The 27,911-nt window shown below is 42.2% G+C and overlaps 1 protein-coding gene across 1 annotated transcript; it reads left to right on the forward strand.

Annotated features, from left to right (window-relative positions):
• The first annotated feature begins 2,436 nt into the window (after positions 1-2,436).
• On the forward strand, positions 2,437-27,797 carry LOC115074309 (zona pellucida-like domain-containing protein 1). Its single transcript, XM_029573633.1, has 11 exons — positions 2,437-2,444; positions 4,625-4,777; positions 12,178-12,287; positions 13,067-13,293; positions 13,401-13,588; positions 14,511-14,583; positions 14,854-14,951; positions 16,106-16,192; positions 17,124-17,295; positions 24,840-24,966; positions 27,538-27,797. The coding sequence occupies exons 1-11, from the start codon at positions 2,437-2,439 to the stop codon at positions 27,795-27,797; spliced, it is 1,503 nt and encodes a 500-aa protein (XP_029429493.1).
• Positions 27,798-27,911: the final 114 nt, after the last annotated feature.

Raw genomic sequence — 27,911 nt, forward strand, 5'->3', positions numbered from 1 at the left:
ATCTACCCAAGGGCTCCGCACTAGTCCATGAGAAACATTAGACACACTCATGAGGGCATCATCGGTAACATGAACACATTTATCACATTTTAAGCTAGGAATGGTCAACTCACCTTTGCTTTCTTGAAATGATTATTTTTTTGTGTTTAGCTGTGAGCACTTTGGAGGATTTTGATGATTTTTTTTTCCTGAACTCACATTTGAGAAAGAACTTAGTGCTCTTGTGTAGGGCAGAGTACACACCATGTTACAGTCTGCAGATTAATACTTTTTCAACATGATGGCTATGGCTCGTTATTTGCAGAGTTTGGCTTGAAAGATGGTGTTTGGTCATGGAGCAGGACCCTCTTCAAGATGATGGTGGTTGTGCAATTATTTGCAGTCATCTGGACCAAGGCAAGACTCCTTACAATAGTGGGTACAAATTCCTTCTTGATTTGACCAAGAAAGGAGCCAGAGCAAATGCCTAGATTAGTACCTATTGCTGAGAATGGGACTGAATCAGAATACGCAGTCAAATCTTTTAATACCTAGGACCTAATCTAGCTTTTAAAACTATTTAATGAGCCTAAGTCGCAGCATATTCTATAACTTGATTGCATTTAATGGAATGGTTAATAAAACGGAAATTGTCATAATGCCTCTATATCGCTCCATGGTGAGACCGCACCTTGAATACTGTGTACAATTCTGGTCGCCGCATTTCAAAAAAGATATAGTTGCGATGGAGAAGGTACAGAGAAGGGCAACCAAAATGATAAAGGGGATGGAACAGCTCCCCTATGAGGAAAGACTGAAGAGGTTAGGGCTATTCAGCTTGGAGAAGAGACGGCTGAGGGGGGTTATGATAGAGGTCTTTAAGATCATGAGAGGTCTTGAATGAGTAGATGTGAATCGGTTATTTACACTTTCGAATAATAGAAGGACTAGGGGGCATTCCATGAAGTTAGCAAGTAGCACATTTAAGACTAATCGTAGAAAATTATTTTTCACTCAACGCACAATAAAGCTCTGGAATTTGTTGCCAGAGGATGTGGTTAGTGCAGTTAGTGTAGCTGGGTTCAAAAAAGGTTTGGATAAGTTCTTGGAGGAGAAGTCCATTAAAGGCTATTAATCAAGTTTACTTAGGGAATAGCCACTGCTATTAATTGCATCAGTAGCATGGGATCTTCTTAGTGTTTGGGTAATTGCCAGGTCCTTGTGACCTGGTTTGGCCTCTGTTGGAAACAGGATGCTGGGCTTGATGGACCCTTGGTCTGACCCAGCATGGCAATTTCTTATGTTCTTCTGAATAAGCTTCATGAATAACTCTGCTGATGCTGGCGACTTAGATGTGTCATGATTCTGTAACACCACAGGTCATGGAGTAGCTGGGCTGATACCAGCATGGATTGGTCCTGGCAGGTTGGGGTGGTCTGGTATTGTCCAGCAATACCATAGTGATCTAGGAAGTCTAGTGTTTGGGCAATAATGTTGGTAGCAGTGCAGATTATTACAAAACTTGGTGATAAGAGATTGGGGTGGATGGGGAAGGAGATAGGTGTTGGATTATGTATGAGAATTTAGGTGCTCATCTACCCAGGATGGTAGAGACTCAAAGAGAAAGCAACAAATCTGATGTAGATCAGGAACAATATCCTACTAGTGGTCAAGTTTTTAGGGCTAATATCTGGGATATATTTTTTTTCAGTGTGGAAAAGAATAACTTGGCAGACTGGATGGGCCACTTGGTTTTTTTCTACCATTATTATCTACTATGTTATTATGCCTTCTGCCCGGTCTTGATAAGACTGTTTGATATAGTTGATATACTCGCATAGGACAATCAGATCCTACCTCAAAATCCTATTTGGCAGTTGACACAGCCATTCCTCCTAAGCTAAGGTTGCGGCATCTTTCTATTTTTCCTAATTCATTGCTATCTTTTTTTGACACGTGAGCCACGTATTGAATGCAAAATGTGGCCAGCGCTGCTTTGGGCATAGTTTTCTGGTCCTGTTCGTACCCTTTCAGAGCTACAAGAACTAAGGGGAAATCAGTGTAATCAACAAGCAAAGTAAAATAATCAAATCATGCTATCACTGCACAAATCTTTCATCCACAACAAAATTGCCAGTAAGCCTTTCAGATTTTAAATGCAATGCAAAAAGGTATCAGGGACCCAAAAAGCAAACCAGATCACTTCTAGCTGTAAGTGATTTCGCTGCCAGCTCATTGGGACCCATCTGTAAAAAAATATATATATACTTTTGTTTGCTTTTTGGGTTCCTGGAACCTTGCTGCACTTCAGGTAAAATCTCCAGATTTCCAGGGGAACCTCCCTGGCCCCTGTTTGCCATCCTCCCCTCCGGATATGACCTCAAGGCTAAAATGTTTGCCACCCCTGAAGCAGTTACAACTTCACCACATGCTCTGTGAATAATGAAACAATGAAACATGGAATGGTAAGACTTCTTTGTAATTGTAACAAAGTATCACAGTGCTGAGCAGTTAGGGCTGCATTCATGAAAAGCATTTACCAAGCTTGCATTCTCCCAGGGAGATAGTTGGAGGCTTGAAAGCATACTGTGAAATCAGATTGACTGATTTGGGACCGATACACAGTATGGGGGTAATTTTCAAAAGGAGTTACATGCGTAAATGTAGCTACTATTGTAGCAATTTTCAAAAGCCATTTACTCAAGTAAAGTGCACTTATGTGAGTAAATCCTATAGACAAGTCAATGGCATATATTGTAGCAATTTTCAAAAACCCACTTACTCAAGTAAAGTGAATTTACTCCAGTAAACCTGGTTTTTACTCGAGTAAATGCTTTTTAAAATCAGGCCCTTTATGTCTGTCACGTTGCCCAGATGGAAATATTTAGAGATGGGTGAGGGAGGTTTAAAAATTCCTTCTCCTGTGGACATGAGCGGTTCTGGTAGCTATACTAGTTTTGCAGAAAATGGAACTCTTTACAGATTGTGATACCTTTTATTGGATTGATGAAAGACTTATCCAATAGCTGCCTTTTTTTTTCTTTTTGAAATATTACAGTGATACACTGTATCTTTAAAATCTTGGCAAAATCTCCCCCTTACCAGACTGAGAGTGTTATTAATGATGTTTGCTCTCTTTTTATCCTTTTTGTTTTCAATTTGTTTTCCTAAGTACTTACAGCTGCCATGCATTTGAAAACTCAATAAATAAAATGTCAGAAATGCTATTTATCCAACGAGGATGCAATTACAAATAGACTATAGATTTTCCCAATATGCTTAAACTAGGAAAACCCTGTAGTAAATCAGCTTTTTACAGTGGCACTTTGGAAATAAATAATGTTGAAAAACCTAGAGTATGATGGCAGATAAAGACATGTAGACCCAATTTCATTCCTAGTGCAATACCAGAGGCCAGCCTGGTTGTTCTCTGGCTTTCCCCTCACTTCCCAGCTGGGGCTCCTCTGGGCTTATCCAGGCTCTGTTGAATTCTGTTAGCATTTTCGTCTCCACCAAATCTACTTGGAGGCCATTCCATGCATAGTGTAACTGAAAGTCATCGCCATGGTGAATTAAAAATATAATATAATCATAGTTATCTTACATATGCTGCATAGGTGAGATGGAGCCAGAAGCTTTTATGCTGAGTTTAATCAGTGATAAAATGCACAAAATATTCAGTTCAAAAGTTAGCAGCTGGAAACAAAAATAAATCTCCAGCTGATTACAACCCTGTCATTGTGCTTTCTTCACCTGACTTGTGTCTAGTTTATCAGTGGATAAATAGTCAAATCAAACCATGTGGCTGTCACATGGCACGCTATATATAATATATAGCAATCTATACCCTGCCCCTAGTGATGAGTTTCACATTGCATTAGACATCCACAAATTATAACTCTTGTTTTGTTTTTTAAGGTGCATCTCAGAAATAAGCTTTTTGATTTCATATGCAACTTCAGATGTTCTCTTTATCTTGCATGCAGTGGGAATGAAGCTTAATTCTAGGTTTTCTCTTTCCTTTGTGCTAAAATAAAGTCTCTGTTTTTGTGGGCAAGCATAAAATGTTATTTTTTTAGTGTGCAATATTACATTGAGGGTTCTTTTTCATGTGTATCTTTCCTTTTGTTATAATGGTCACAGGGCTTGTGTAATCTTTAATAAAATATGCATAAAAGCAAACACATCTGTTGTCAGCAATAAAATCAGTGGGTTGAAAGATAAAGATAAGATAGATAAAATGTATTTTAATATACTGTCTTTCTAGGTAAAGTCCATAGCTGACTTAACCTGAGGCAAAATTTTAAAGTCTTCATGGATCTGTCTGGTAACCTTAGGGCAGAATAGAGATACTTTTCCTGGGCCAGGAGACAAACTGGGCCCTGGAGTTCTTAGAAGAGCATCCCCACTCTCATAATGAGGCCCGAGCAGAAAAAGCAAGAGTAAGCCAGTTGGGTGAACCTGTGATGGTCTTGAATAAGCTTTAAGGAAATTGCCAGCTGTCTACTGGTATCACTTGAAATTTCAGTGAGCTTTATTAGATCTATGGATGGGGATGAGGTTCAAATAATCAGTTGGACTGGGACAGGATATGAATGTCAACGAGGAAAACTTGTACCCTTTTTATGATGTAACCCTTTGTTAGGTATGCAGATTGCCTGGGCTGTGGGTTCTTTAACAGTCTTGATCAAGTAGATGTTGTAGTGGACCACCTGAAGCAAAGATCTACACTGGGAAACATTGACCAGACCCTTCAGTGGAAGGTATTCTCTGATTTACCAACAGACTCAATGAAGCTGTAAGGGCCACACTATTAATTCTTTTTACCCATGGATCAGTTCTCAAGGAAACCACTTCAAGCTGACACCAGGTTGAGTGGTTCTAACAAATGTTGGCTTAGTCACAAAGATGAAAATAATCGCAAAAGATCCATTCCACAGGTGGATCACAGTGAGATGTTGTTACATTAAAAAGTTCCCTGTTAGCAGCATTCGCTATTGACCATCACAGGCAGATCTCTTTGCATTCTCTAGCAGGAGAATCAAATCCATTTTCACATAGCAGAAGGATAAATCTCCAACCATTTAGAACTGTTCTCCCTGAATCCCTGAAAAAAAAATCCTTCCTGTTCTCCATTTTAGTATCAGCCAAATCCATAAAATAACTCTCAAATTCTGATTCCTCATTTTTTCAGTGTAAAACATAAGATGAATTTATTAGAAAGCATAAAAAAAAGTTGTTTTCATGGTTCTAGAGCTAGCTGGGTGCCTAGACCAGGAGCCTGTTGGAAAAGTCCGACACTCATACTTCTTTTAGGCATTGATCATCATTGTTCCTCTGCTTCCGTCCATAGAACTAATGGCTTGTATCCCTAGTTGTCGCAGTACATAAATACAATAAGACTCATCAGATGAGTCAAAAGGATTTAAAGGCATAGGGGCTAATATTAAAAAAAAAAAAAGCTGAGCCCCCTAAATTTAGGTCCCTAACCCCTAGATTCATCATTCTGCTTCATTTATAGCAGATAAACGTATCCAGCTATATTTAAGACAGCCGTCTATATTCAATAGTGTGACTGCATCACTGAATATCCTTGCAAAGTTAACTGGATAAGTTTGTCTGGCTAACCTTGCAATCTGGACATGTCTGAATGTGGACCTCCATTTGCCAAGATTTAGAATCCTAAATTAGGTGCCTAGTTCTGAAAATCAGTGCTAAGCTCCTAACTGATGCCGCTCCCAAAGCCACCCACTTTTTAGCATCCTAAATTTAGGCACTCAGCCCTTGAAAGTTTTCAAAAGGCCAATTTAGGTTCGAACTCCAAAAGGTAGGAGCCTAAATTCATTGAAAATTGGCTCCTTAGCATTTTCTTTACCAATAGGATCCCTAGTAAATGTAGGAGCACCTGAACACACTTAATGATGGCGCTACTACTACCATCACTTGAAAGAGTTCACCCTCATTCTGACCCTTTTGGCCATATACAGCTGCAGATATTTGCAAATTTGCACTTATGTTCAAAATATTTTAAGACTTGTGCTACTCTGCAAATAGTTTCATATGTCTGAAACAATCCACACAAATTTGAATTTTCCAAGCAAACCCAAAAAGCTGAGTCTGATTTGAACTAAGACTGATGTGTGCCTGAATATGAATCTGGATTTGAACCATGCTTCTTCCATTGCTATCTACAATTAGAAGAGTTGGGTGGGAATAAGAACCTAAGAAATGCCATACTGGGTCAGGGTAATGCTTCCCTGAGCCCAGCATCCTGTCTCCAATAATGGTCAATCCATTTCCCTTTGAAGCGTCCGGAAGATCCTAATGAGGAGAGCCATTTCCCGTTGTGCACTCCCAGAAGTAAGAAATGGCAATCCTCAAGTCTCCCTGAATAATCATTGCATATGGAATTGTCTTCCAGAAATTTGTCCAAATCTTTTTTAAAACCCAGCTATACTACTTGACTGCATTCTCCAGCAACAAATTCCACAGCTTAATTATGTGTTGATTTTAAGAAAGTATATTTTTTCATTGGTTTTAAATCTGCTACTAGCTCTTTTCATGGTATGTCTCCTAGTCCTAGAGCACTATATGAAAGTCTAAATAATCATTCCCTATTTAATTGTTCCACATCCCATATCTCAGTCGCCTCTTCTCCAAGCCGAAGATCCCTTACCTGTTTAGCCTCTTTTTAAAGTAAAGGAGCCATTCCATCCTCTTTTTCATTTTTGTTGCCTTTCTTTGAACCTTTTCTTGTTCTGTTGAATCATTTTTGATAGGGGGTGACCAGAACTGCACACAATGTTCAAGCAGCGGTTGCACCATGGATCCATATAGAGGCAGTATGATATTAGCAGTTTTCTTTTCTTTTCTGTTCCAATTCCTAACATTTTATTTGCTTTTTTGACTGCTGCTGCACACTGAGCTGTACTAAGAGTTGTTCATTTGCGCTGGCTTAATTTTGCAGTTTTGGGGAGGTGATGTTTTTATAATTTTACTAAAGCCCTTTAAGTTCTAATTGGAAAAGGATTGGAAATCAAATCACTGCCATAGACTGTAGTGACATGCTACCAGAAAGTTAGGTGCTGGAAATACGGAAAGTAACTTACTCCAGTCAGGAAATGATCAACCCTTATCCATTTGCCCAGGAGCTGTTGGGTCAAGCCTGAAATGATAACAAGCACACCTATACCACTCCAAGTCCAAGATATCTGTCAATCAGGCTTTAAGCATTTGAGTACAGGGACAGCTTGGTCATGACAAACATCCTTGTCTTCAACAAGGTCCCAGAAGGACAGGGAGATGGAGTGACCTGCCCGAGGTTACAGGGGAGTCTTGAATTCATGGGTCAGGATAGACTGATGCTCTGCTCATTAGACCTCTCCTCATCTCTTGACTGGATTCAATAATAGGTTTTGGTGACAGTCTGGATTAATCATTCTAGAGACTGAATGAATTCTAGTATTCTAACATGATCACCTAAAATATTCCCATTCCAATTAACGAAAAGCTCAATGCTAGAAAACTGCACATGGTGGTAAAGGAGAGAAACACACTCTAGCCTTGGGGAGAAGCGGAAGAATGCTGCTGGGGTCCAGCCTCGATTGGGGGGGGGGGGGGGGGGGGGAAAGGGGGAGGGTGCTTCTGGGGTGAGAGGTGTTATGTTGGAGCTGCTGGACTGTAATCTTTGTGTAGGCTGGGGGGTTGGAAGTGGTATGATCTAAATGCATGAAGAAATAATCCTTCATTTTTTTTGTGGGGCAAGAGGCGCTAGTTTCAGTTTTCACAAACCTCATCCTACCATGTGTTGCTTTCAGTTGGAACAAGTCAGGAAAATACGAGCATCCTTGATTTCTACAACTTTGTGTGCATTTGCATATATGTTGGTGGTGGGTGGGATATGGGAATGTGCAGTCTCATCTACCCAAAGCAGAGGAATTTCAACTGGGCAGACCAGAAGGACCAATTTGGTCTTAACTTGCCACCATCCATTATGTTACTATGAGACTATCAGGCCGATACAGAAAGAAACGCGGGAGAGCGGGGGATCGCACAGGCCAGTGTCCTGTGCACGCGATACAGTAAATAAAATTAGGCTAATTAGGGCCCGCAGTAAAAGGAAGTGCTAGCACCTCCTTTATGACAGGAGCGGCGGCTGTCAACAGGTTTGACAGCTGCCGCTCAATTTTGCCGGTGTCTGTTCTCGGACCCGCTGACAGCCACGGGTTCGGAAACCGGACGCCGGCAAAATTGAGCATCCGGTTTTCAACCCGCGAGCCACGGGCTGATTTTAAATTTTAAATTATTTTTTACTTTTGGGACCTCCGACTTAATATCGCCATGATATTAAGTCGGAGGGTGTACAGAAAAGCAATGCTCACACAAGCATGCATGCAAGATCACGCAAGCATGCACAAGCTCACATAATTGCACATGCAAGCTCATGCTAATGTGCAGAAGGCTCACAAGCTTGCAGAAGTGCATACAAGCACACATGAGCTCGCGCACACAAACGCACAATCATGCACACAGTCAGGCAAAGGCAGAAGCACACACACACACACACACACACACACACACACACACACACACACAAAGGCCCAGGCCCAGGCCTCCCCCCACCCCCCCCACACACAGGCACATGTACCCACAGACTGTTATAAACCAGACTATATGAGCAACGCCGGTTACTGGGTACTTTGCTGAAGTAGAATTATAAAAGAATGCACATTTTTTTGTACATCAAGTTTAAGTAGAGATTTTATTATATTAAAGAAGCTTAAAGTTCCAATGGCTTTATGACTTGTCATATATTTGAATACATTTTGAAATTTAAATAAATAGAAAATGGAAAAAAAAAACCCCCTCCAGACTGAAGAATATTTTTAATTTAGCTTAGTTTATAAGGAGTTATTAGAACCTTTGTATGACCTGATAAATGACAACTGTGGATGATTTTTCTTCAAATCAAATGCAGGTTTCTGTAATGGTGGGAGGAGTAAGAGCCCTGTGTGGAAGAGGATGGACACTGTCAGTGAAAACTTTACTCAGCGTCTCCCTGTGCTCATAATTTTCACAAAGGGTGACTGGAGGGGCGAGATAGCAAGCAAACAGGCCGATAACAGTAAAAATCGCGAAAGAGTGGGCGAGTGCCTGCTCTCCCAGTGCATGCAAAGGCCACTCTCCTGTGCGTGCGATTCAGTAAATAAAATTATTCAAATTAGGGCCCGCAGTAAAAAGAGGTACTAGGGACACTAGTGCATCCCTAGTGCCTCTTTTTTGACAGGAGCAGAGGCTGTCAATTTTGCCGGCATCGGTTCTCAAACCCACTGACAGCCACGGGTTTGGAAACTGGACACCGGTGAAATTGAGCATCCGGTTTTTAACCCGTGAGCCACAGGCCGATTTAAAATTTTTAAAACATTTTTTAAAATTATTTTTAACTTTTGGGACCTCCGACTTAATATCCCTGTGCCGAGAGAAATTAGCGCCTACCTTTGGGTAGGCGCTAATTTCTGAAAGCAAAATGTGCGGCTTGGCTGCACATTTTGTTTTCTGTATCGCGCGGGAATGACTAATACGGCCATCAACATGTGTTTGCATGTTGCGGGCGCTATTAGTTTTGGGGGGGTTGGATGTGCATTTTCGACGCGCTATTACCCCTTACTGAATAAAGGGGTAAAGCTAGCACGTCGAAAACGTGCGTGCAAACGTGGGATAACAGTGCACTCCACCGGAGCGCACTGTACTGTATCGGCCTGAAAGTGGGTAAAAGGTGGTGGAGAACGAGCAAGAGGCACAGGGGAGTTAAATAGTGATCCAGGGGGCCAGGAGATGTGAGAGTGAACAAGGGAGCTGGGGTGGAGAGGTGAGAAAGGAAATCTAGAAGAAGAGAGAGTGGGACAAACCTGATGTGGGAAAACACTTCATCTTTTCATCCAGATGGGAAGATCAGGAATGGGCCCACCTTCCCATCGCATTAAACGTAAAAGAAACAACCTGGACCTTTTTAAAATCATATTTAATTTAATATAATTTTAGAATTTTTACTTGGCCTTTCCTATTAATGCTCAAGGTGGCTTACAGCACAGTATAATGTCTGAGCCTCAAAGAGCTTACAATCATACAGGGTGATTTTCAAAGGAGTTATGCATGTAAATGTAACATACAGTTTTAAATAACATTTATTTGTTTTAAATAACATAAGATACAATAACATAAGATACAATGACAATGAGCTCGCGCACACAAACGCACAATCATGCACACAGTCAGGCAGAAGCAGATAAAGACAGATAAAGGCCAAATGGTCCATCCAGTCTGCCCAGCAAGCTGCTTGTGTTTGTAACTGCTGCTGCTTGCAGGTTACCCCCACATTTTTTGTTAACATAGTAACATAGTAATGACGGAAGAAAAAGACCAAAATAGTCCATCTAGTCTGCCCAGCAAGCTTCCCAAGGTAGTAACTGCCGCTCCATGCCAGTTAAGCTTTTTTTTTTTAATTCGCTGCACAAGGGCAAAACCTATTAAAAATTGAATAGCATTTATTGTAGTCATTTTCAAAAGCTCACTTACATGGGTAAAGTGCATGTGTCAAACCCAGTGTGTAAATGCTTTTGAAAATCAGGCCCTTGTGAGTGACTAAGCCAAAAGGAAATAAAGGACTTGCTAAAGCTCACAAAGGAGGTAATTTTGAAATGGATTTAAGAATGTAAAACTGGGTTTTTACACAATTGCTATGATAGTGCATTACATTTACACACGTAACTCCTTTGAAAATTCAGCTGTAAGTGCATAAATGAGCTTTTGAAAATTGCTACTTTTATATGCGTAACTTCTTTGAAAATTCACTGAATTGTACTTTTATACACTTAGGGCCAGATTTTAAAAGCCCCGGAAACGCGCGTAAAGCCCCAGGACGCGTGTAAGTCCTGGGGCTTGCAAAAAGGGGCAGTCTGGGGGTGGTCCAGGGGTGGGGCCAGAGGTGTCTGACACAGTGGTCATTACCGCTGTGTTGGAGGATCGCGTGCCGGCAGGCTGCTGGGACGTGCAACTTGTGCCTGCCCGGAGGCAGGCACAAAAGGTAAGATAAAAGTCAGGGGGGGTTAGAGTAGGGCTAGGGGGGGGGGAAAGGGTTAGGGGAAGGGGTGGGAAGGTCAGGCTAGGGGGAATGGGGAAAGGCAGTGTGGCTTGGCGCACGCAAGGTGCACAATTGTGCACCCCCTTGCACGCGCGCCGACCCCTGATTTTATAACCTGCGTGCGCATGTTATAAAATCGCATGTCCATCTTAAAATCTACCCCTTATCTTCTTTGAAAATTATCTCCAAAGAGTGTTGGAGGAGGGAGAGTGTAATTTGAACCCTGGTTTCCCCTGTTTCTCAGTTCATTAACCCTAGGCCACTCTATTTAAAATGGTTTACACATAACATAAATGTTGAATTTTAGGAGCAATAATTGTGATTCTTTAATTTGTCTAAATGTTGGGTTGGGGGTGGGGGGGAGGAGGGGAGGAAGAAGAGGGAAGGACCAATGGGCCCCTCTGCCAGCTGATACACATGCAACCCCCAATAGAGATCGGTGCTCTCTTCTTTAAAAATTCTATCTGAATTTTGGGTCAAAACCAAAGCTATAGCAACTAGTTTTAGAAACGAATAGATCACGCTGTCGGTGTCTGATTTGTTTGCCTTTCTCTCTGATTTCACATTCAGGAAAATGGATGGTTACCTGCTTGGTACTGTGAGACCATCCGCCAGTATCCCCCCCTATTGTGAGACCACGCTTGCCTGTGTCTCCTCTTCCAACCAACAGGGTAGGGTGAAGGATCGGAGCTGAAACTCAACCCGGCTTTCAGCCCTCTGGCCAGATACCAATCCCTGTTTCACAGCATCGCATTTCCATATTGCGCCAGTATAAATATCGGCAGCCACAAAGCTAGAGCCCATGATACTGACTGCAGCACAGGGATGCCCGTTTCACTTGAGCAAGAGCCCTAATCTGGGTACCGCTTCCAGGAGATGCAGGTACCGTAGGAAAGAAACGAACTGTAGAGAACAGCGCTAAACATTACTTAGCAACTGGGTCATTATTTGCTGGAGGAAATGAAAGCTCCGGGAGAGGTAAAGGAAAGTTTCTTTAGAAGACACATCATGCTTAGTATTTTTCACTGCTCTGTGTCCCTCTTTTTTTTGTTTAACAGATTTAAGCGTGCAATGATGTTTGCTTTATATACTTGGATCCTTGCTGTTGTAATACAGCAGAGTGCTGGAGACGTGTACAACTGTTCCGATGCGTACAGCAGGTACCCAGGCGAGTGCAACAATAATATAATTTTTCCAAATACTTACTGGAAAGCCGATTCACTCGTGTTAAGTGCACGTAACATGGGTAAAATCCGCAGGTGATTCAATAGCATATATTATAGCAGAACTCTTTGAAAATCACTACGATAGAATGTTACATTTACATTTTCCTTTGAAAATTATCCTGATAGAGTTTGCAGGTGAATGCTCCCCACTAGGAAGTACGTTCGGAGAGTTAAAAATACACTCCCCCATGCGTGCTTTGCAGGGACGGCCCTGGCAGGCCCTGCTCCCAGTTCCGTCCCTTTTCACGATGTGCACTATGGATGGACAGTGTGGGGGAGGGGGTGGGGGGTGTGTGAAGGGACAAACTTTCAAAGACCTTTTTTCCATGAGTAAACACCTATTTGCCTATGGAAATCTCTTTGAAAATTGCCTCCTGTGATGTAACTGTTTGCTCTAAAACTTTCCACTGAAAAATGCTTCTTGTGCATAATTTGCACCTTGGAGGTATTTGAATATCTGAATCGTTTGCCACCTCTCTCTTCACTTCCTTTTTTTGGGGGAGTACCTTGGTATGGTTTTAAAGGGAAGCAGAGTGCAGTGCCTTCCAAATGGGTAATTTCATGATATAAGGCATTTCTGGGAGTCTGTTTTCCAGGCAGTCTGACCTGTTGAGGACGTCACTCAATCAAGGACACACTAGATTAAGTGTCATCCAGTGAGGTGAGCCAGAATCTAAAATGGTCCCTTTTGCTTCTTCTTTTGTTGTTGTTGCTGCTGCAGTGAACAGTGACATAACTGTGACCTGTGGACCTGCTAACATATTCCTGGCCATAAACCTCTGTCCAGTTGTGTATGCGAACTTTGACCCACTGTTGCTGGCCCTGAATGGCAAACACAACCAGACAAATTGCTTGGGCACATTGGATAACAGCACCAGCCCTCCAGTCATCAACTATGCCTTCCTGGTGAATGATACGACACCCAACGCTTGTGGCAATGTTATCCAGGTAACGCCGGTCCATTTTAAGTAATTAATTGGACTGCCACTTTATTTGGCATTTAAAAAAAAAAAAGATCCTGCATGCACTACAGCAAATATTCATCTTTGTTTTAGATTGAGGATAGCAGAGGCAGTGGAATGTTCAGTGAATATTCTGTTGTCCAAACTGTGGTCATTTCTGGGTTCGTTGAAACTCCGCCATTATCAGAAGGCGGACTGACCACCTACACCACCAACTTGTTTTACAATTTCTCCTGCTACTACCCCTTGCAGTATCTGCTCAACAACACCCAGCTTCTAACGTAAGTATGGTGACCCTTGATGCTCCTCATAAGCAGCAGAATGGATGAGCCAGCTGATTAGCCCAGGGATACAAAATCTTTCACCTCTAGGACTGGAGGGCTCAGGGAATGGACGCAGGGATAGAGAAAAGGGAGCCTTTACTTTTGAGGACTGGATGGTTCAAGGAATGTGTGCAGGGATAGAGCTTGTCTCCCCCTAGGCCATCAGAATTCTGGCATGATTGGTGTTGGCCAGAATTGCCTTTGGATGATCACTTGGTTAGTGGCTACTTATTTTTATTTATTTAAAACAACTTATTACTCACATTCAAAGTGAGATAGAAATAAAACATCCATAAAATTGTAAACAGAAACAATACACATAAAAAAGCTGGTTTGAGTCTAGTGCTCCATGACCTTGCCTTGTCCAGTCTACGTGAACTTACATCCTATTCCATTCTGGATTTTTTTTTTTGCCTGTTCCTTTGGGTCTTTAGTTCAGTTGAAACCAGGGCTGGAATTCTGGTACCATGCACCTGGGGATATTTTTCATCTTCCCTTCTTCTAACAATATACCTTGTCTGGTCATTGTAGTGATGGTTCTGGGCTGGACGGGGGCTGCCTCCAGAGATCTGCATCAAGAGCCCTGAATCCAGCCAATAGGTGTCACCTTGAGCGATCACCACAACCGTCTCTCCTCTGGGGCCTGTAAATGCTGCCTCCACAGCATCCCCAGCCCAGCTAACCTGGGGACCGGAAAACCCGGCTCGAGGATCGAACTGCTGACATTTTGATATTGAACCATAAAATCGGCCCTTGGTCCTTTTTTGTAATAAGGAACCCCCTCGCCCCCCCCCCCCCCCCCGCCATGTGGATTAACAGGGCTGATGATCTCCAGGGCTGAATTATTCAGACAAACTGATGTTATGGTGTTATTTTGTAGGTCATCAGCCAATGTTGCCATTAACACGAACAATGGCAGTTTGATCAGCACCCTGAGCATGAATTTGTTCATTGTAAGTACAAATTGTGTAAGATAATCTATTTTTGTATGGAGTGTGTGCTATACTCAAAATTGCCTAATTCCTGGTGCCAAATCTGCTTTTGTTTCTGGCAAATGCATTTATTGTCAGAATGATGGCAATAAGTGAGGAGGTGCTCTTCAGGACACTGCAGGAAGCACTTATTACACCCATATTATTGCATGTTATCCAGTGCTGTTCAGAATGGTATGGAATGACTTGTTTAACCCAATAATGAAATCATCAATTTCTTTTTGTGAAAAGGATTCAAACTTCTCCCATTCATTGAACCAGAGTGGCACTGTGTATCCATTAAAGACCAAGATTTATGTCCAAGTTAGTGCCACTAACCTTACCACCAGGTAAGTTATGCAGTTACCAACCCACTGAGTTATATATTATTGCAATACGCGACATAACTTATTTAAGCAAGCTGTAGCATGCATGCTAGAAGCATGACACAAAGGCATGTTTCCACTCCTCCAAGTGAGTAAAAGCTGGCAATGGCGACGGATACTAAAAGATGTTAGGCAGTTGTGATTTTGTACCAATTTGAACCAAAATTGCAATTACCTGACAACTTTTAGTTTCAGTTCCCAAGCTGGATTCCAGCCCAATCCATGTAGCAGGTTCTGAGTCTGGACATGTACAGACAGATGCACTGTCAACAAGAGATGCTTTTGCACCAGCGAAACGTGCCTAAAAATGATATCATTAAGCCGCTTTGAGGTAGATTTCCAGAAATCTACCTCAAGCTTATCTGGCGAACTTACATGCGATATTCAGCAGCACAACAGCTCCATGGCAAGTCTAACTTATCCGATCAACTTCTGGATAGGTATGAATATAGCTACTTAACCAGATAAGTAGTCCCTCCCCAATTTGCCAACTGCCTACCCAACAGATATTCAGTGAACTATGTAGCCGTATAAGAGTCTTATCTGGCTAAGTGGCAGCCGCTAATGGTAGCCAGATATTCAGTGGCTGCCACTTACCTGGATAAGTCGTTACTTGTCTAGCTCAGTGGTGCTGAATAGCAGGCTCCATAAGTTGTGATTTGCCTGAGGCTGTAATACTTCTTGGAGGCTTGCACAACTCATGCTTTAGCCTGGTACCACAGGAGTGTTATAACAGATGGGTTAAGTGCTCTGTCTTAATATTAAATTGACACAGGTGCTGTTTAATATCAGTATTATATGTGTACAGGAGTTTATTATTATATGTGATAATATGATTAAATGTAACTGGAAAAAATAACACATTCACATAGTGCATCCCATGCAATAATCCACATACAGAGCAGCCACTTTTCTTGCTTTAAGCACATTTGGCATGCTGTAGGAGAGCAGACACTGCTCGTTTGCAGTGTAAGCTCACCTCTTGCGAGTGAAAATGCAATCCCTTGGCACCACCAATAGCAAAAGTTATTTTCCATCTTCTGAACAAGACAGAGAAAAAAGTTTGCAATTATCGCTTAATATTCTAATGTCTCTTCTTTTCTCTTGCTCTCTCTGAGCTTTTACGTACTGCTGGATGAGTGCTTTGCGACTCCAACACCACTGGTTACGACCATACCGAGTGAGAAATACAGCTTTATAACAGGGTACGGCACCATATAGGGAACCTATCTTCCAAGCAAGACATTGTTTAGGCCTTTTAATATTATTTATTTGATGTATTATTTATGTAAGCTTATTAATGTAATTTTAGTGATCTACTGTATATTATTTGTTATAGTATTGCTGTGTTATTTTTATTACTCTATCAGTTTGTATAATCATGGTATATCTGTAAACAACATTGATGATATTATTGAAATGCAGGTAATCAAGAAAATAATAACAATAATAATAATAACCTGAGATCCTGTGTTCATTGAGGTTGCCTTGGCACAATTTGCCAAGTTCAGGAGCCTAATTGCCATGGCATGGCATAGCTCAGTCCCCACCCAGGCTTCAAAGCCTGGAGCCTGGGGAGATTCTTATACAGAAAGGACCTTGTTAGCCTCAAAATCAGCTCTGCCTCTTCATCTAGTGTGTGTATGTCAAAAGATACCATAGTGCTGTGGAAATGTAAGCGATTCAAGTTCACTCAATAATAATTTAACAATTTCTGTCCAGAACAATCTGCCCGAGGCAGAGTACAATAACAGAAAACCAACCAAATGGCATGAAACTTCAATCCACAAAATAACATAAAACCAAGCTAAAAAGAATAAACTAAATGCAAGAAACAAAACATGAATTAGAGTGGGAACAACAATAAAAGCAGTCTAAGTAAAATAAAACCAAGAAAAAGACTACATTCTCAATAAGAGAAAAATCATATGGAAGGTAAAAAAGAAAAACACTAAGAAGGAGATCTGGTTTGGGAAGATGGCACTTGTACTGTTGTGGCTCGGTTTGGCACACACACCATGCATGTTCTACAGAAAGAAATCTGCCACCTTTCATCTTTTGTGCAGTCACCAATCAGCTGTTCAACTTTGAAAATGTAAGACCTTCTGAACCCTTCCCCCCCCTTTTTTTTTTCAGATGCACTGTGCAGAACAAGACCATGGTGATAACTAATGGCGTTGACAAATTTGCTCAGTTCAGCTTCGATACCTTCCGATTTGTACAATACAGCGACCAGAAGCCATCCAGCATCTACCTGCACTGTGTAACCAGGCTGTGCCAGCCAGACTCCTGCACGCAGCTTGTAAAGGTACCACCACTCCCTATGCTACAGGAAGGCATTCCTGCTGCGGTTTGCTGGACTAACCCAAGAATTAGCTAAGGATCTTTTTTGCCCTGAGCTTTCCAAATCACACGGATCTCTTCTTGACATGGGCTTCTGCAGAAATGTGCTGACAGTATATTCAAACCTAAGACGTGCCACGTTGGCTCAGACCGTTGTATTCCATAGGTTACTGGGTGTACATAGCAGATTCTGAGATCCCCTCACTTTGTTCACTCCCTGAAGTAAAAGGTGGCAATCTCCTTGTCTAGGTGAATAGATGTTCTGAAACATGTCCAAACCTTTCTTAAACCCAGCTATACTAGTAACCTTGACCAAATCCTCAGGCAACACATTTCATAGTTTAATTCTCAGCTGACTAAAAAAATATTTTCTTAGATTCAGTTTTAATGCTGCTAGTTTTATGGCATGGACCTAGCCCTAGTGCTATTTGATAGAGAAAATAGCCAGGGCTGGTGTAAGCATATTTGGTGCCCTAGTGAACCTTTACTTATGCTCCTCTCTCCTCCCCAACTTCCCTTCTTTGGCAGTATTAGATCTGGCACAGGACCCCTCTAGGCCTCACACTGAGGATTTTGCTATCCTCAACATTTTGGCACTCTAGGTGACTGCCTAGTTTGTCTAATGGAAGCACCGGCCCTTTAAATAGCCTTTCCCTACTAACTTGTTCCACACCACTCATGACTTTATTACAGGGCTTCCCAAACCTGTCCTGGGGACCCCACAGCCAGATGGGGTTGGGATATCCACATGAATATGCATGAGATAAATTTGCATATCCGGATTCTCCATGACATGCACATTTATCTCCTGCATATTCATTGTGGATATGCTGAAAAACCTGACTGACTGTGGGGTCCCCAGGATAGTTTGGGAAGCCCGGCTCTATTATATCCCCTCTCAGTCATCTCTTGGCCAAACTGAAGAGTCCTCCCCCTGTTAAGCCTTTCTTTATAGAGAAGCCATACTATACCCTTTATCTTTTTTGCTGCCCTTCCCTGTATTTTTTCTAGTGCTGTTGTTCCTTTTCTGAGATGGGGGTGACCAGAATTGCACACAGAACTCCTGGTGCGGTTGAAGCATAGATTTCTCCAAAGGCATTATGATATTCTCAGTTTTCTTCTCTGTTCCTTTCCCAGTACTTCCTAACATTCCATTTGCTTTTCTGACCACTGCCGCACACTGAGATGAGCATTTCAATGACTCCAAGCTCCTTTTCCGGGGTAGTAACTCTCAGTTTGGATCCCAGTATTGTGTACATGTACATTAGGATTGATTTCCCTATGTGCACAATTTTGCACTCGTCCACATTAAACTTTGCCTGCCATTGAGGTGCCCAGTTCCCCAGTCTGGCAAGCTCTACTACAGCAAGATATGGGGAAAATATAGAACATTCATCCTAAAATATTCTATATTTTCCCTTCATCCTAACCTAAACCATGAAAAACTAAAGAAGAATGAAGAAAAGGGTGCATGGGGGTAACCTGCCCTGAGTGGCAATTTCTACCATTAACACATAGCATGAGGACTGCTACCCTTCACCAATTAGCCTTGATGCTTTTTATGCAACTGCAACATTGCTCTCCGCTTCGGCGCGGCGGGGGAAGGGGACTTGGATTCAGATGACAGCCAGCGCTGGGCTCCTAATTTATGGTCCAGGGTACTGATATGTAGAAGGTAGGGAAAAAGCACAAGACTGATTCTATGGCCAAGTCCAAAAGCAAAGCTCATCAAGCAGCATTGTCTGAAGGCTATAAATATGTTACTAGTAGTAATTTTATTATGGGATTGACAGTTGCTTGGTTTTGATTATAAATATTACTACCCTTAGGGACAGATTTTATAACATGCGCGTGGGCGTAGATTGGTTCGCGCAACCCGGGCAGGCGTAACTTGCGCGCACCGGCTCTCCATCCCCTGGCCCAGTGGCTGTTCCGGAGGCTTCGGTCCCGCCCCCGGAACGCCCCCAGGTCGGCACCCTGCCCACGTCCCCGCCCCCAGAACGCCCATTTTTTTTCAAGCCCTGGGACTTGCGCGTGTCCCGGGGCTTGTGCATGCCGCCGAGCCTATGCAGGTTGGCTTGGCGCGCGCAGGGGGAGGTTTTCAGGGCTTGTGCGAGTATCTTACGTGCACAACCCTTTGAAAATCTACCCCCATATGTAAGGCTTGGGGGGGTAACCTGCACAGAGCGGCAGTTAATACCCTTAACAGAAACATGGGGATAACCCGCATGAAGTGGAAGTTGTTACCATGAGCAACTTGCTGGGCAGACTGGATGGTTCTTTATCTGCTGTCATAACTATGTTACTAGGAGGATTGAGAAGTCTGGTGGAAGACATGGGCAATGGGAGATTTGGTGTTGGGTTGTATTTGGAGGTTTTATGAGGGTAATTTTCAAACAGCCTGCATAGTGAAAAAGTCTGTGTCCACATAGCACATGCAGATTTTAGAGTATTTTCAAGTACGTATACATTCACTCGTGCAACGTTATACCTCCTCTTCGGAATGCAAAACTCATGCATGTGCACTTACAGGTGAATTTTCAAAGGAGTTACGCATGTAAATGTAACAAACTTTTGTAGCAATTTTCAAAAGTCATTTACCTGCGTTAAGTGCACTTAACACAGATAAAACCTATGGAGGATTCAATGGCATATATTGTAGCAATTTTCAAAAGCTCACTTACATGAGGAAAGTGCATTTACATGGTTTAATCCCATTTTAAGCATGCAAATGCTTTTTCAAAGAGTTACATGTGTAAAAATTAATATATACACATATCTAGGTGTCATAGTGGATAACACAATGAAATCGTCGGTTCAGTGTGCTGCGGCAGTCAAAAAAAGCAAACAGAATGTTGGGAATTATTAGAAAGGGAATGGTGAATAAAACGGAAAATGTATCGCTCCATGGTGAGACCGCACTTTGAATACTGTGTACAGTTCTGGTCGCCACATCTCAAAAAAGATATAATTGCGATGGAGAAGGTACAGAGAAGGGCTACCAAAATGATAAGGGGAATGGAACAGCTCCCCTATGAGGAAAGACTAAAGAGGTTAGGACTTTTCAGCTTGGAGAAGAGACGGCTGAGGGGGGATATGATAGAGATGTTTAAAATTATGAGAGGTCTAGAACGGGTAGATGTGAATCGGTTATTTACTCTTTCGGATAGTAGAAAGACTAGGGGGGCAGTCCATGAAGTTAGCATGGGGCACATTTAAAACTAATCGGAGAAAGTTCTTTTTTACTCGACGCACAATTAAACTCTGGAATTTGTTGCCAGAGGATGTGGTTCGTGCAGTTAGTGTAGCGGTGTTTAAAAAAGGATTGGATAAGTTCTTGGAGGAGAAGTCCATTACCTGCTATTAAGTTCACTTAGAGAATAGCCACTGCCATTAGCAATGGTAACATGGAATAGACTTAGTTTTTGGGTACTTGCCAGGTTCTTATGGCCTGGATTGGCCACTGTTGGAAACAGGATGCTGGGCTTGATGGACCCTTGGTCTGACCCAGTATGGCATGTTCTTATGTTCTTAAGTAGCCTGTACTCATGTGATCGCTATTTTATGATATGAAAGCACACATGTACTTTAGGGTCCACGTGAACATGTACGTGCAGAAAAAGGTGTGGTCTGGGGCATTCTGGGGTGGGGCCAACCATTACGCGTGTCAGTTGCTATTTTAAAAGAGATTTATGCGCATACATTGGGCAACTTGCTTGTGCAATTTTGCACCTGTTAATTATCTTGTGTAATTGATATCAAACCTGTGTCGTACTGGCTGGGTGGGAGGTCTGGGTGTTCAGCCTGAAGAACCAGGAGGGTCCCAATGACCAGGAGAAGGACTTGGCAAACTGGTAGAGGAATTGGAAAACTGGTAATTTCAATTACGTGCGCATGCTTTAAAATCTACCAGCTTACGTTCATAAATCGGATTTTACATGAGCAAATCCTACTTTATTGTCGTACGTAAAATATATGCACATATATTCTAAAAAATGTTAGGAGAAATGTGTGTGTCCAATGCATTGAAATACTTCCAATCCATTACATGGATTCACGTGTAGGCGTACATACGTGTTTTTTGTAACATGAGCGTATGAGAGATGTACAGGATACAAAATACTATCGTAGATCTCCATGCGGCCATATACGTGAATATATGCGGCGGTGGGGAGTCGTTTGAAAGTTAACCTCATTCTTTTTTTAAATCAGAAATATGTGTTAATCCCCAACTTCATCCCAGTACACCTCTCCTCAGTATGCATAAAAGTACATGTAAAACAGGGTTATGCATGTACTTTTATGCACATACTGAGCCTGGATCAATTTTAGAACATGTGTCAAAGAATAGCATTAGCCAACTACTTCAAAATTGTTTGCTATATAAAGTGAAGGACCATCATACCACCCATATGTACAATGCCAAATTTATGATGGCTCACATCTAATCATTGTCTAATGTGCTTGGTTATTTTTTAAAATTTCTAAATACTTTTCACTTTCATGCATTTAAAACCATTTATATTCTGGACATCAAGGTACTTCAAAATTCAGGCAGCTTTAACATGCTTGTTCAAAGGGCATCTGAAGTCAAGATCCGACATAGCACTATGTGTCGGAGTTTTGAGTCAGGGGTCTAAGCAGCACTTGATGGTACTTCTGTGGTTACTTTGCTTTAAAAATAAAAAAAACAGAGTCAGAACTCAGTTGCAACAACCACTTGGAAATAAGCATTAACCTCTTCAAGCATCTATGTTTCTATGCAAAATTGAAAACCCAAATCGGGTAATTTTATTGCAGCACGAGCAACATTGGATCTTTCAAATACAAACCATTGCACTTAATGGTTTTAACAGGACATTGAATGGAGTCACTTTTTCCTCATAGTCTATTTTTTTGACATGATATTTTGGATGATATCATTGACAGTTGTCACCACTTTAGATCACCTGATTATACATCCCTCATGTGATCATGTGAATGATTAATTTGCCCAGGACTTAAAAAAGCTCCTAGTACTGGCATGTGGTGAACATCTTGAAAGGAATGGACATTTGGGTTTTCAGTTTTGCATAGAGACAGACGCTTGTAAGTGTTAATACTTATTTTCAAGCGGTTGTTGCAACTCTGGATTTCTGACTGTATATTTTATTTTTAGTGTAAAATAACCGAAGTAGCCATGAAATGCTGTTTAGACCCCTGATGCAGAACTTCGAAACATAGTGCTATGTCAGGTCTTGTCTTTGGCTGCCCTTTGAAAAGCATGTTAAAGCTGCCTGAATAGGGAAGAACCTTGATGCCCAGAATATAAATCGTTTTAATTGCATGACCATGAAAAGTATTACAAAAATAAAAAAAATAATTGTGCATATTGGACCGATGATTATATGTGACCAGTTTAAACATGTAGCAGTATGTTTGGCTTTACACGTATGGGTGGCATGATGGTCTTTCTCTTTGTATAATAAAGAAGTTTGAAATAATGCGTAAATGCTTATTCTTTGACATATTTACTGAGGATGCATTCGCGAGTTGACTCTTGTTTATTGCAGTGATTATCAATTTTAGAACATCCATTTACACACACAAAACAAGGTTTTATGCAATGTGAATGGCTTTGAGAATTATTCCCTTCATGTGCATCTTCCAAAAGACGATGAGTCTCACTCAACTGGGCAGACTGACTATTTTAATCTTCATCTGTCCTAATTTACTATGTTATTGCGTTAATAAAGGAAGCAGCAGCATTGTCTAAAGATTAATGTTTGTGCTCAAGATGTTCAAACACTAAAACTAAAATCCCATACTGATATAAGAATCACCATCTGACAGTCGCTGGGGCTGAATTTTACGTCCATCTTAGTTAGATCAAGCGGAAAGGAAAGCACTACCCTCTTTGTACCTCTTTTATACAGCCGCTGGTAAATGTTTGAAACGAGTATGGGATTGTTTCTGTTGTGCCAAGTGACCCCACTCCTCCTGCTGGACTTCTCAGAGCAATACTGGCCATCCTGTTACTGTCACTTTAAAAGCAGCTCCAAATGGGACGTTGCAGCTTTTTCCTGAGGCCTTTTTAAGATTTCATTCCAATGGAGTAAAAGGAATTAGTGTAGCAGCCACAGGCTGGCTCCCATGATTTTCTATGGAAGAAAAAATATATATATTTTTGTTCCTCCTATAGCAAATAATGGGAGTTAGGCAGACAAATGGGAGGCTCACTAGACTTACTTCCTGCTCTGAGCTGGAGTAAATATATTTGGGGAACTGACTGTCAGGGAGGCAAATAGAAGCCATATTTTCAGGTGGGTTAATAAGACTTTGGGGGTGGGAGTGGAGGTGAAGAGAAGTCCAATAAGGCTTTGCCTCCTGAGCCCTCTGAATATCTTTAATCCGCCTCCTGCAAATAACGTTTGAGGAGTTTAACAACTCACTGACTAATGTTGAGAGGACTAGAATGGGAAAATGTGACTGGTTTATTTCATCTTTCAGACATAATACAAGAACTAGGGGGCACTCCATGAAGTTAGAAAATATCACATTTAAAATAAATCGGAGAAAAATCTTTTTCAGTCAATGCACAGTTAAACTCTAGAATTCATTGCTAGAAGATATGGTTAAGGGAGTTAGCACAGGTGGGTTTATAAAAGGTTTGGACAAGTTCCTGGAGGAGAAGTCCATAAACTGCTATTAATCAAGTTGACTTAGGGAATAGCCTCTGCTTATTACCAGCATTAGTTGCATGGGATCTATTTATTGTTTGGGCACTTGCCAGGTGCTTGTAACCTGGCCTGGCCACTGTTGGAAGCAGGATGCTGGGCTTGATGGACCCTCGGTCTGAACCGGTATGGCATGTTCTTATGTTCTGAATAGCTGAAGAGTGGACATCCCCCTTTTATGAGTCGATATTCAGAAAAACTCAGTAGGTAGCTGCACTTTATCTCCTGGAGGCCAAAACCACTAGGGTGGGGTGTGGTACGTGAATCAACCCCTATGTAACTAAGGAAAACAAATTAATCATCTAATATGATTACAGGTTTGGTGTTTTAATGTTTGAATGAGGGAGTAAATCTTTTTGGATCTGTGGAAGAATAAAGATGCCTTTCAAAAGCAGTTGTGATTGAAGGCATCCCTAGTAGCCTGGATTTTAGATATCCCAGGTTGTAAGGGAAACCCTTCTGAGTGCCCTCTTATTATCAGAAGAAGCCTACATGCAGCTACCCCGCACACCCGACAACTTAAACACCCTCAATCTAATAACTGGTAAACAAAGAGTGATAGTCTACAATTGTTCGAACTTCTATGACTAGCAGCTGGGATGTATCCTTAGCAGTGTGGACAGGTATAACTGGATGGGTAAGTTGGTCTTTTTCTGCCATTGTCTACTGTTACTCTGCTTTTCTTGTGCTTACGGAAGTCCACCTGAATAGCAGTATAACCCGACTATCCTGCCATATGACCAGTGGTCCTGATGAGTTGTAACAAACCCTACTTCATGCTGTCTTCAAACAGGCATGTGGCAATTTAAATACTACTGCCTCCCCATCACGAAGAAGAAGGGAGGCAAATGCAGGCAATCCTGGCACTTCCTCGGACCCAGTCACCATTTCTTCTGGACCCATTTATACAAGTGATGGAGGTAGGAGGATTGCTAAACCTCTACTGCTGTACTGGCGGAGCTAGTGTGTCAGCTCCAGCTATGGTATTTATATTGCTTTTCAACATTTCTTGGTGCCTGCGAAATATCTTTCCAAATAGCAGCCATCAGCTGAGCAGAAGCAAGGCATCCGAGACTATGGTTCTCAATAGATCTCTGTAAATGTTGTAGACAGTACATCTAGCCAATTAATATATTTTTATTGAAAGCTGTGCCAGTGGGTTAGTTATAGAGCTCCTGGCTCTCGCAGATGAAGGGTTAGTTAGTTTGGGATTGCCATGCCTCGAAATCTTCTCCATACCTGTGAACAACACGGCACCTGTGCCAGCGCTGCCCATTTTTAAATGGCTTTCTGGGTGTAGCAACGTCTGGCAGCTAATTCATGCCCGTTTGATTTCCAAATTTAGAAACACAGACACAGGAATCCAGCGACTCAAGCGACAGTGAGTATCTAACCCCTGTGCTACAACCACGGCAAATGATACAGAAAAATAAAACGTTTAGTGGGAAGGACTGGAAATGATGCAGAAAACCATCCTTTCAAGGATTCTGTTTGCTAGTCCGATATACTGACCATACGGAGAAGAGGGGCTTTTTCCAGCTCCCGTCCTCCCTCCCTCCAGTCTGGGACTGTGGGTCATGACATTATTGATGTTCTAAGAGTATGACAGATAGGAATTATTTTGGTTTTGTTATTGGATTAACAGGGTCCTAATTTACTTTAACACAACACTTTTGGAACATGCATCCAGGCACCTCTGGGGTACATGGCCTAGCATGAAAGCAGCCAAGGGGGTAAAGGAGAGGAAAATGAACAGTGTAACTCTTACTACAATTATCCAATTACAGTTATCCAGACTGCACCACTCGGAGACATGGGGGCAAAGCTGGGATTAGAACTGAAGTACATAGTGTGGATGGTCCAAGGTTACATTAAAAGTCTGTGGCAGAGGGGAGACTGGAACCCATGTCCCAGGACCTCTCTTGACAACATAGGTCAAAGCTACCCCCCCCCAACCTTCCTTTCCAGATCTGAGCCTTCTGCTCCAGAAACACCATCAATGTTAGCAGTCACAAAATTTCATAAACTCCGAAGCTGTGTTTCTGTGGCAGCCTGTCAAAATCCCTTCCCATGCAAGTGAACTTCCGAACTGGCTTTGAGGCTTCCCCAGTTGGACAAACAAGTGAGAGAACCGGCCATTTACCCTGCTGATAAAACAACGTAAGTGTAGGCATGCTTCCTAAGCAAGAGGGCAATTTTTTAATTATACACAGGTTTGCAGTTCTGCAGGTGCTGTGCTACTGTAAGCATATTTTCAATGGGAAACCCTGCGGAGGGTTAATTAAAACATTGCCCCCTTAATTGGGAAGCACGCCTACATTTAAGTTATTTTATCAGCAAAACGAAAGCCCCCCCCCTCCATGTATTTTCTCTTCTCCATCCTAACCCCACCCCCTTTTTGATGCATAGTGATGGGGGAGGAGAAGCAATTTTCAGCCGGGCTTTTCATGTGGCTAGACAGCTGTTTATCCATATGAAGCTCCCCTTCCTGATGCAAAGGTTAACTGGGGGTGGGGTGCTTAGTTCTGACTCAGTTCTGCAACTCTGGCATGAATTCTTCAAAAGGGGGGAAGATTAACCTTCAGTATCGAAAGTAAGACTTAACAAAGGTATGGTGTAGCAAAATCAGAGTCTTTACTGAAAAATAGTGCACTTTAAAACAGGTGGCAATTTACCATTTTGGGCATGAAAAATCCAGAATGCAGCTAGTGAGATTTCATAAAGGGGTTTTAATCCTTGCTGATACACCCTCCTGGAATCCCCTCGCTCCTTTTCTTGGAGTCTAATGGCTCCCCTGGACAGATGCTGGCCTCCGTGACTCCCCAAGACCCTTGTTGGTACCCGATTCTCCACTGCTTGAATTTCTCCTGGACACCGTTCTCCTCCTCTCCTCCCAGACTCATTTGGATCTTGGATCCTGGATCACTGGAACAGAGCACTGAATGGGCAGTTCCCTCCCTCCTCTCCTCTTCTCTTTCCTGATTGATTGCCTCCAAGACATACACCTCACACACACTTCTCGCTGTTCCTGTGTACATCTTCATTCACCATGAATTTGAATCAGCGTCTCCTTTTCCCCAGAGAAAAGCAGGCCAGGGTTGAGTGGGAATACTCGCCACTACATGGCTGGATGCCCCAGGTACAGCCAACCCATATTAGAAGCCTGTGTGGTCTTGTATACCCATTACGACATATGAAGCAAAAGGGACAAAGGCAAGTTTTACCCCCTTCCCAAGCTCCACTTTCTATGAGAGAGATGAGAAATTGGACTTCTCTACTTTCAGCTCCCACCCTTCTCCGCAGAATGATCTTGGTTGCTCAAACCCAGCTCCAGGACTGCAACACTGTGGTCACTCCAGGAGGGAAATGCCATTGCAAGTGTTTTAGTGAAAGCACCACTCTGCCACTCTTAATATGTCCTCCAACTGGGAGGAGCATAGACCTAGGCCTTTTTCTACATGTGAAAAGCTTTGAAAATTGTCCTTTCCTAGATGACCTGATCCGCATCATCAAGTTAATGGATACTGATAACCCCATGCGTTCTCTCTTTCTCCCTCTCTCTCTTCCAGTTGCCAGTGAAGAGACTCCATCACAGGGCTGGTTGCTGGGACTCATCATCGGCCTCATCATCGTTGCTGTTCTGGGCACCAGCCTTGTGGTTACCAGCATGTTCCTGGTGAAAACATATTGCCTCTTAAAAGGCCACTCCAAAAAGGAAGGCCTTGACATCTTGGGCTTTGAGGGCAAATGAAGACTTTGAGAATAGGCAGCCATGAGGTTGTTGTTTTCTCCTCCCCCCCCCCCCCCCCCCCCTTAGCAGGAACTGTTAGGCAGTCAGAAGATGTTTGTTTGGACTCAATGGATC

The sequence above is a fragment of the Rhinatrema bivittatum genome, chromosome 12 (genome assembly GCF_901001135.1).
Source record: "Rhinatrema bivittatum chromosome 12, aRhiBiv1.1, whole genome shotgun sequence".
Classification (NCBI taxonomy): Eukaryota; Metazoa; Chordata; class Amphibia; order Gymnophiona; family Rhinatrematidae; genus Rhinatrema; species Rhinatrema bivittatum.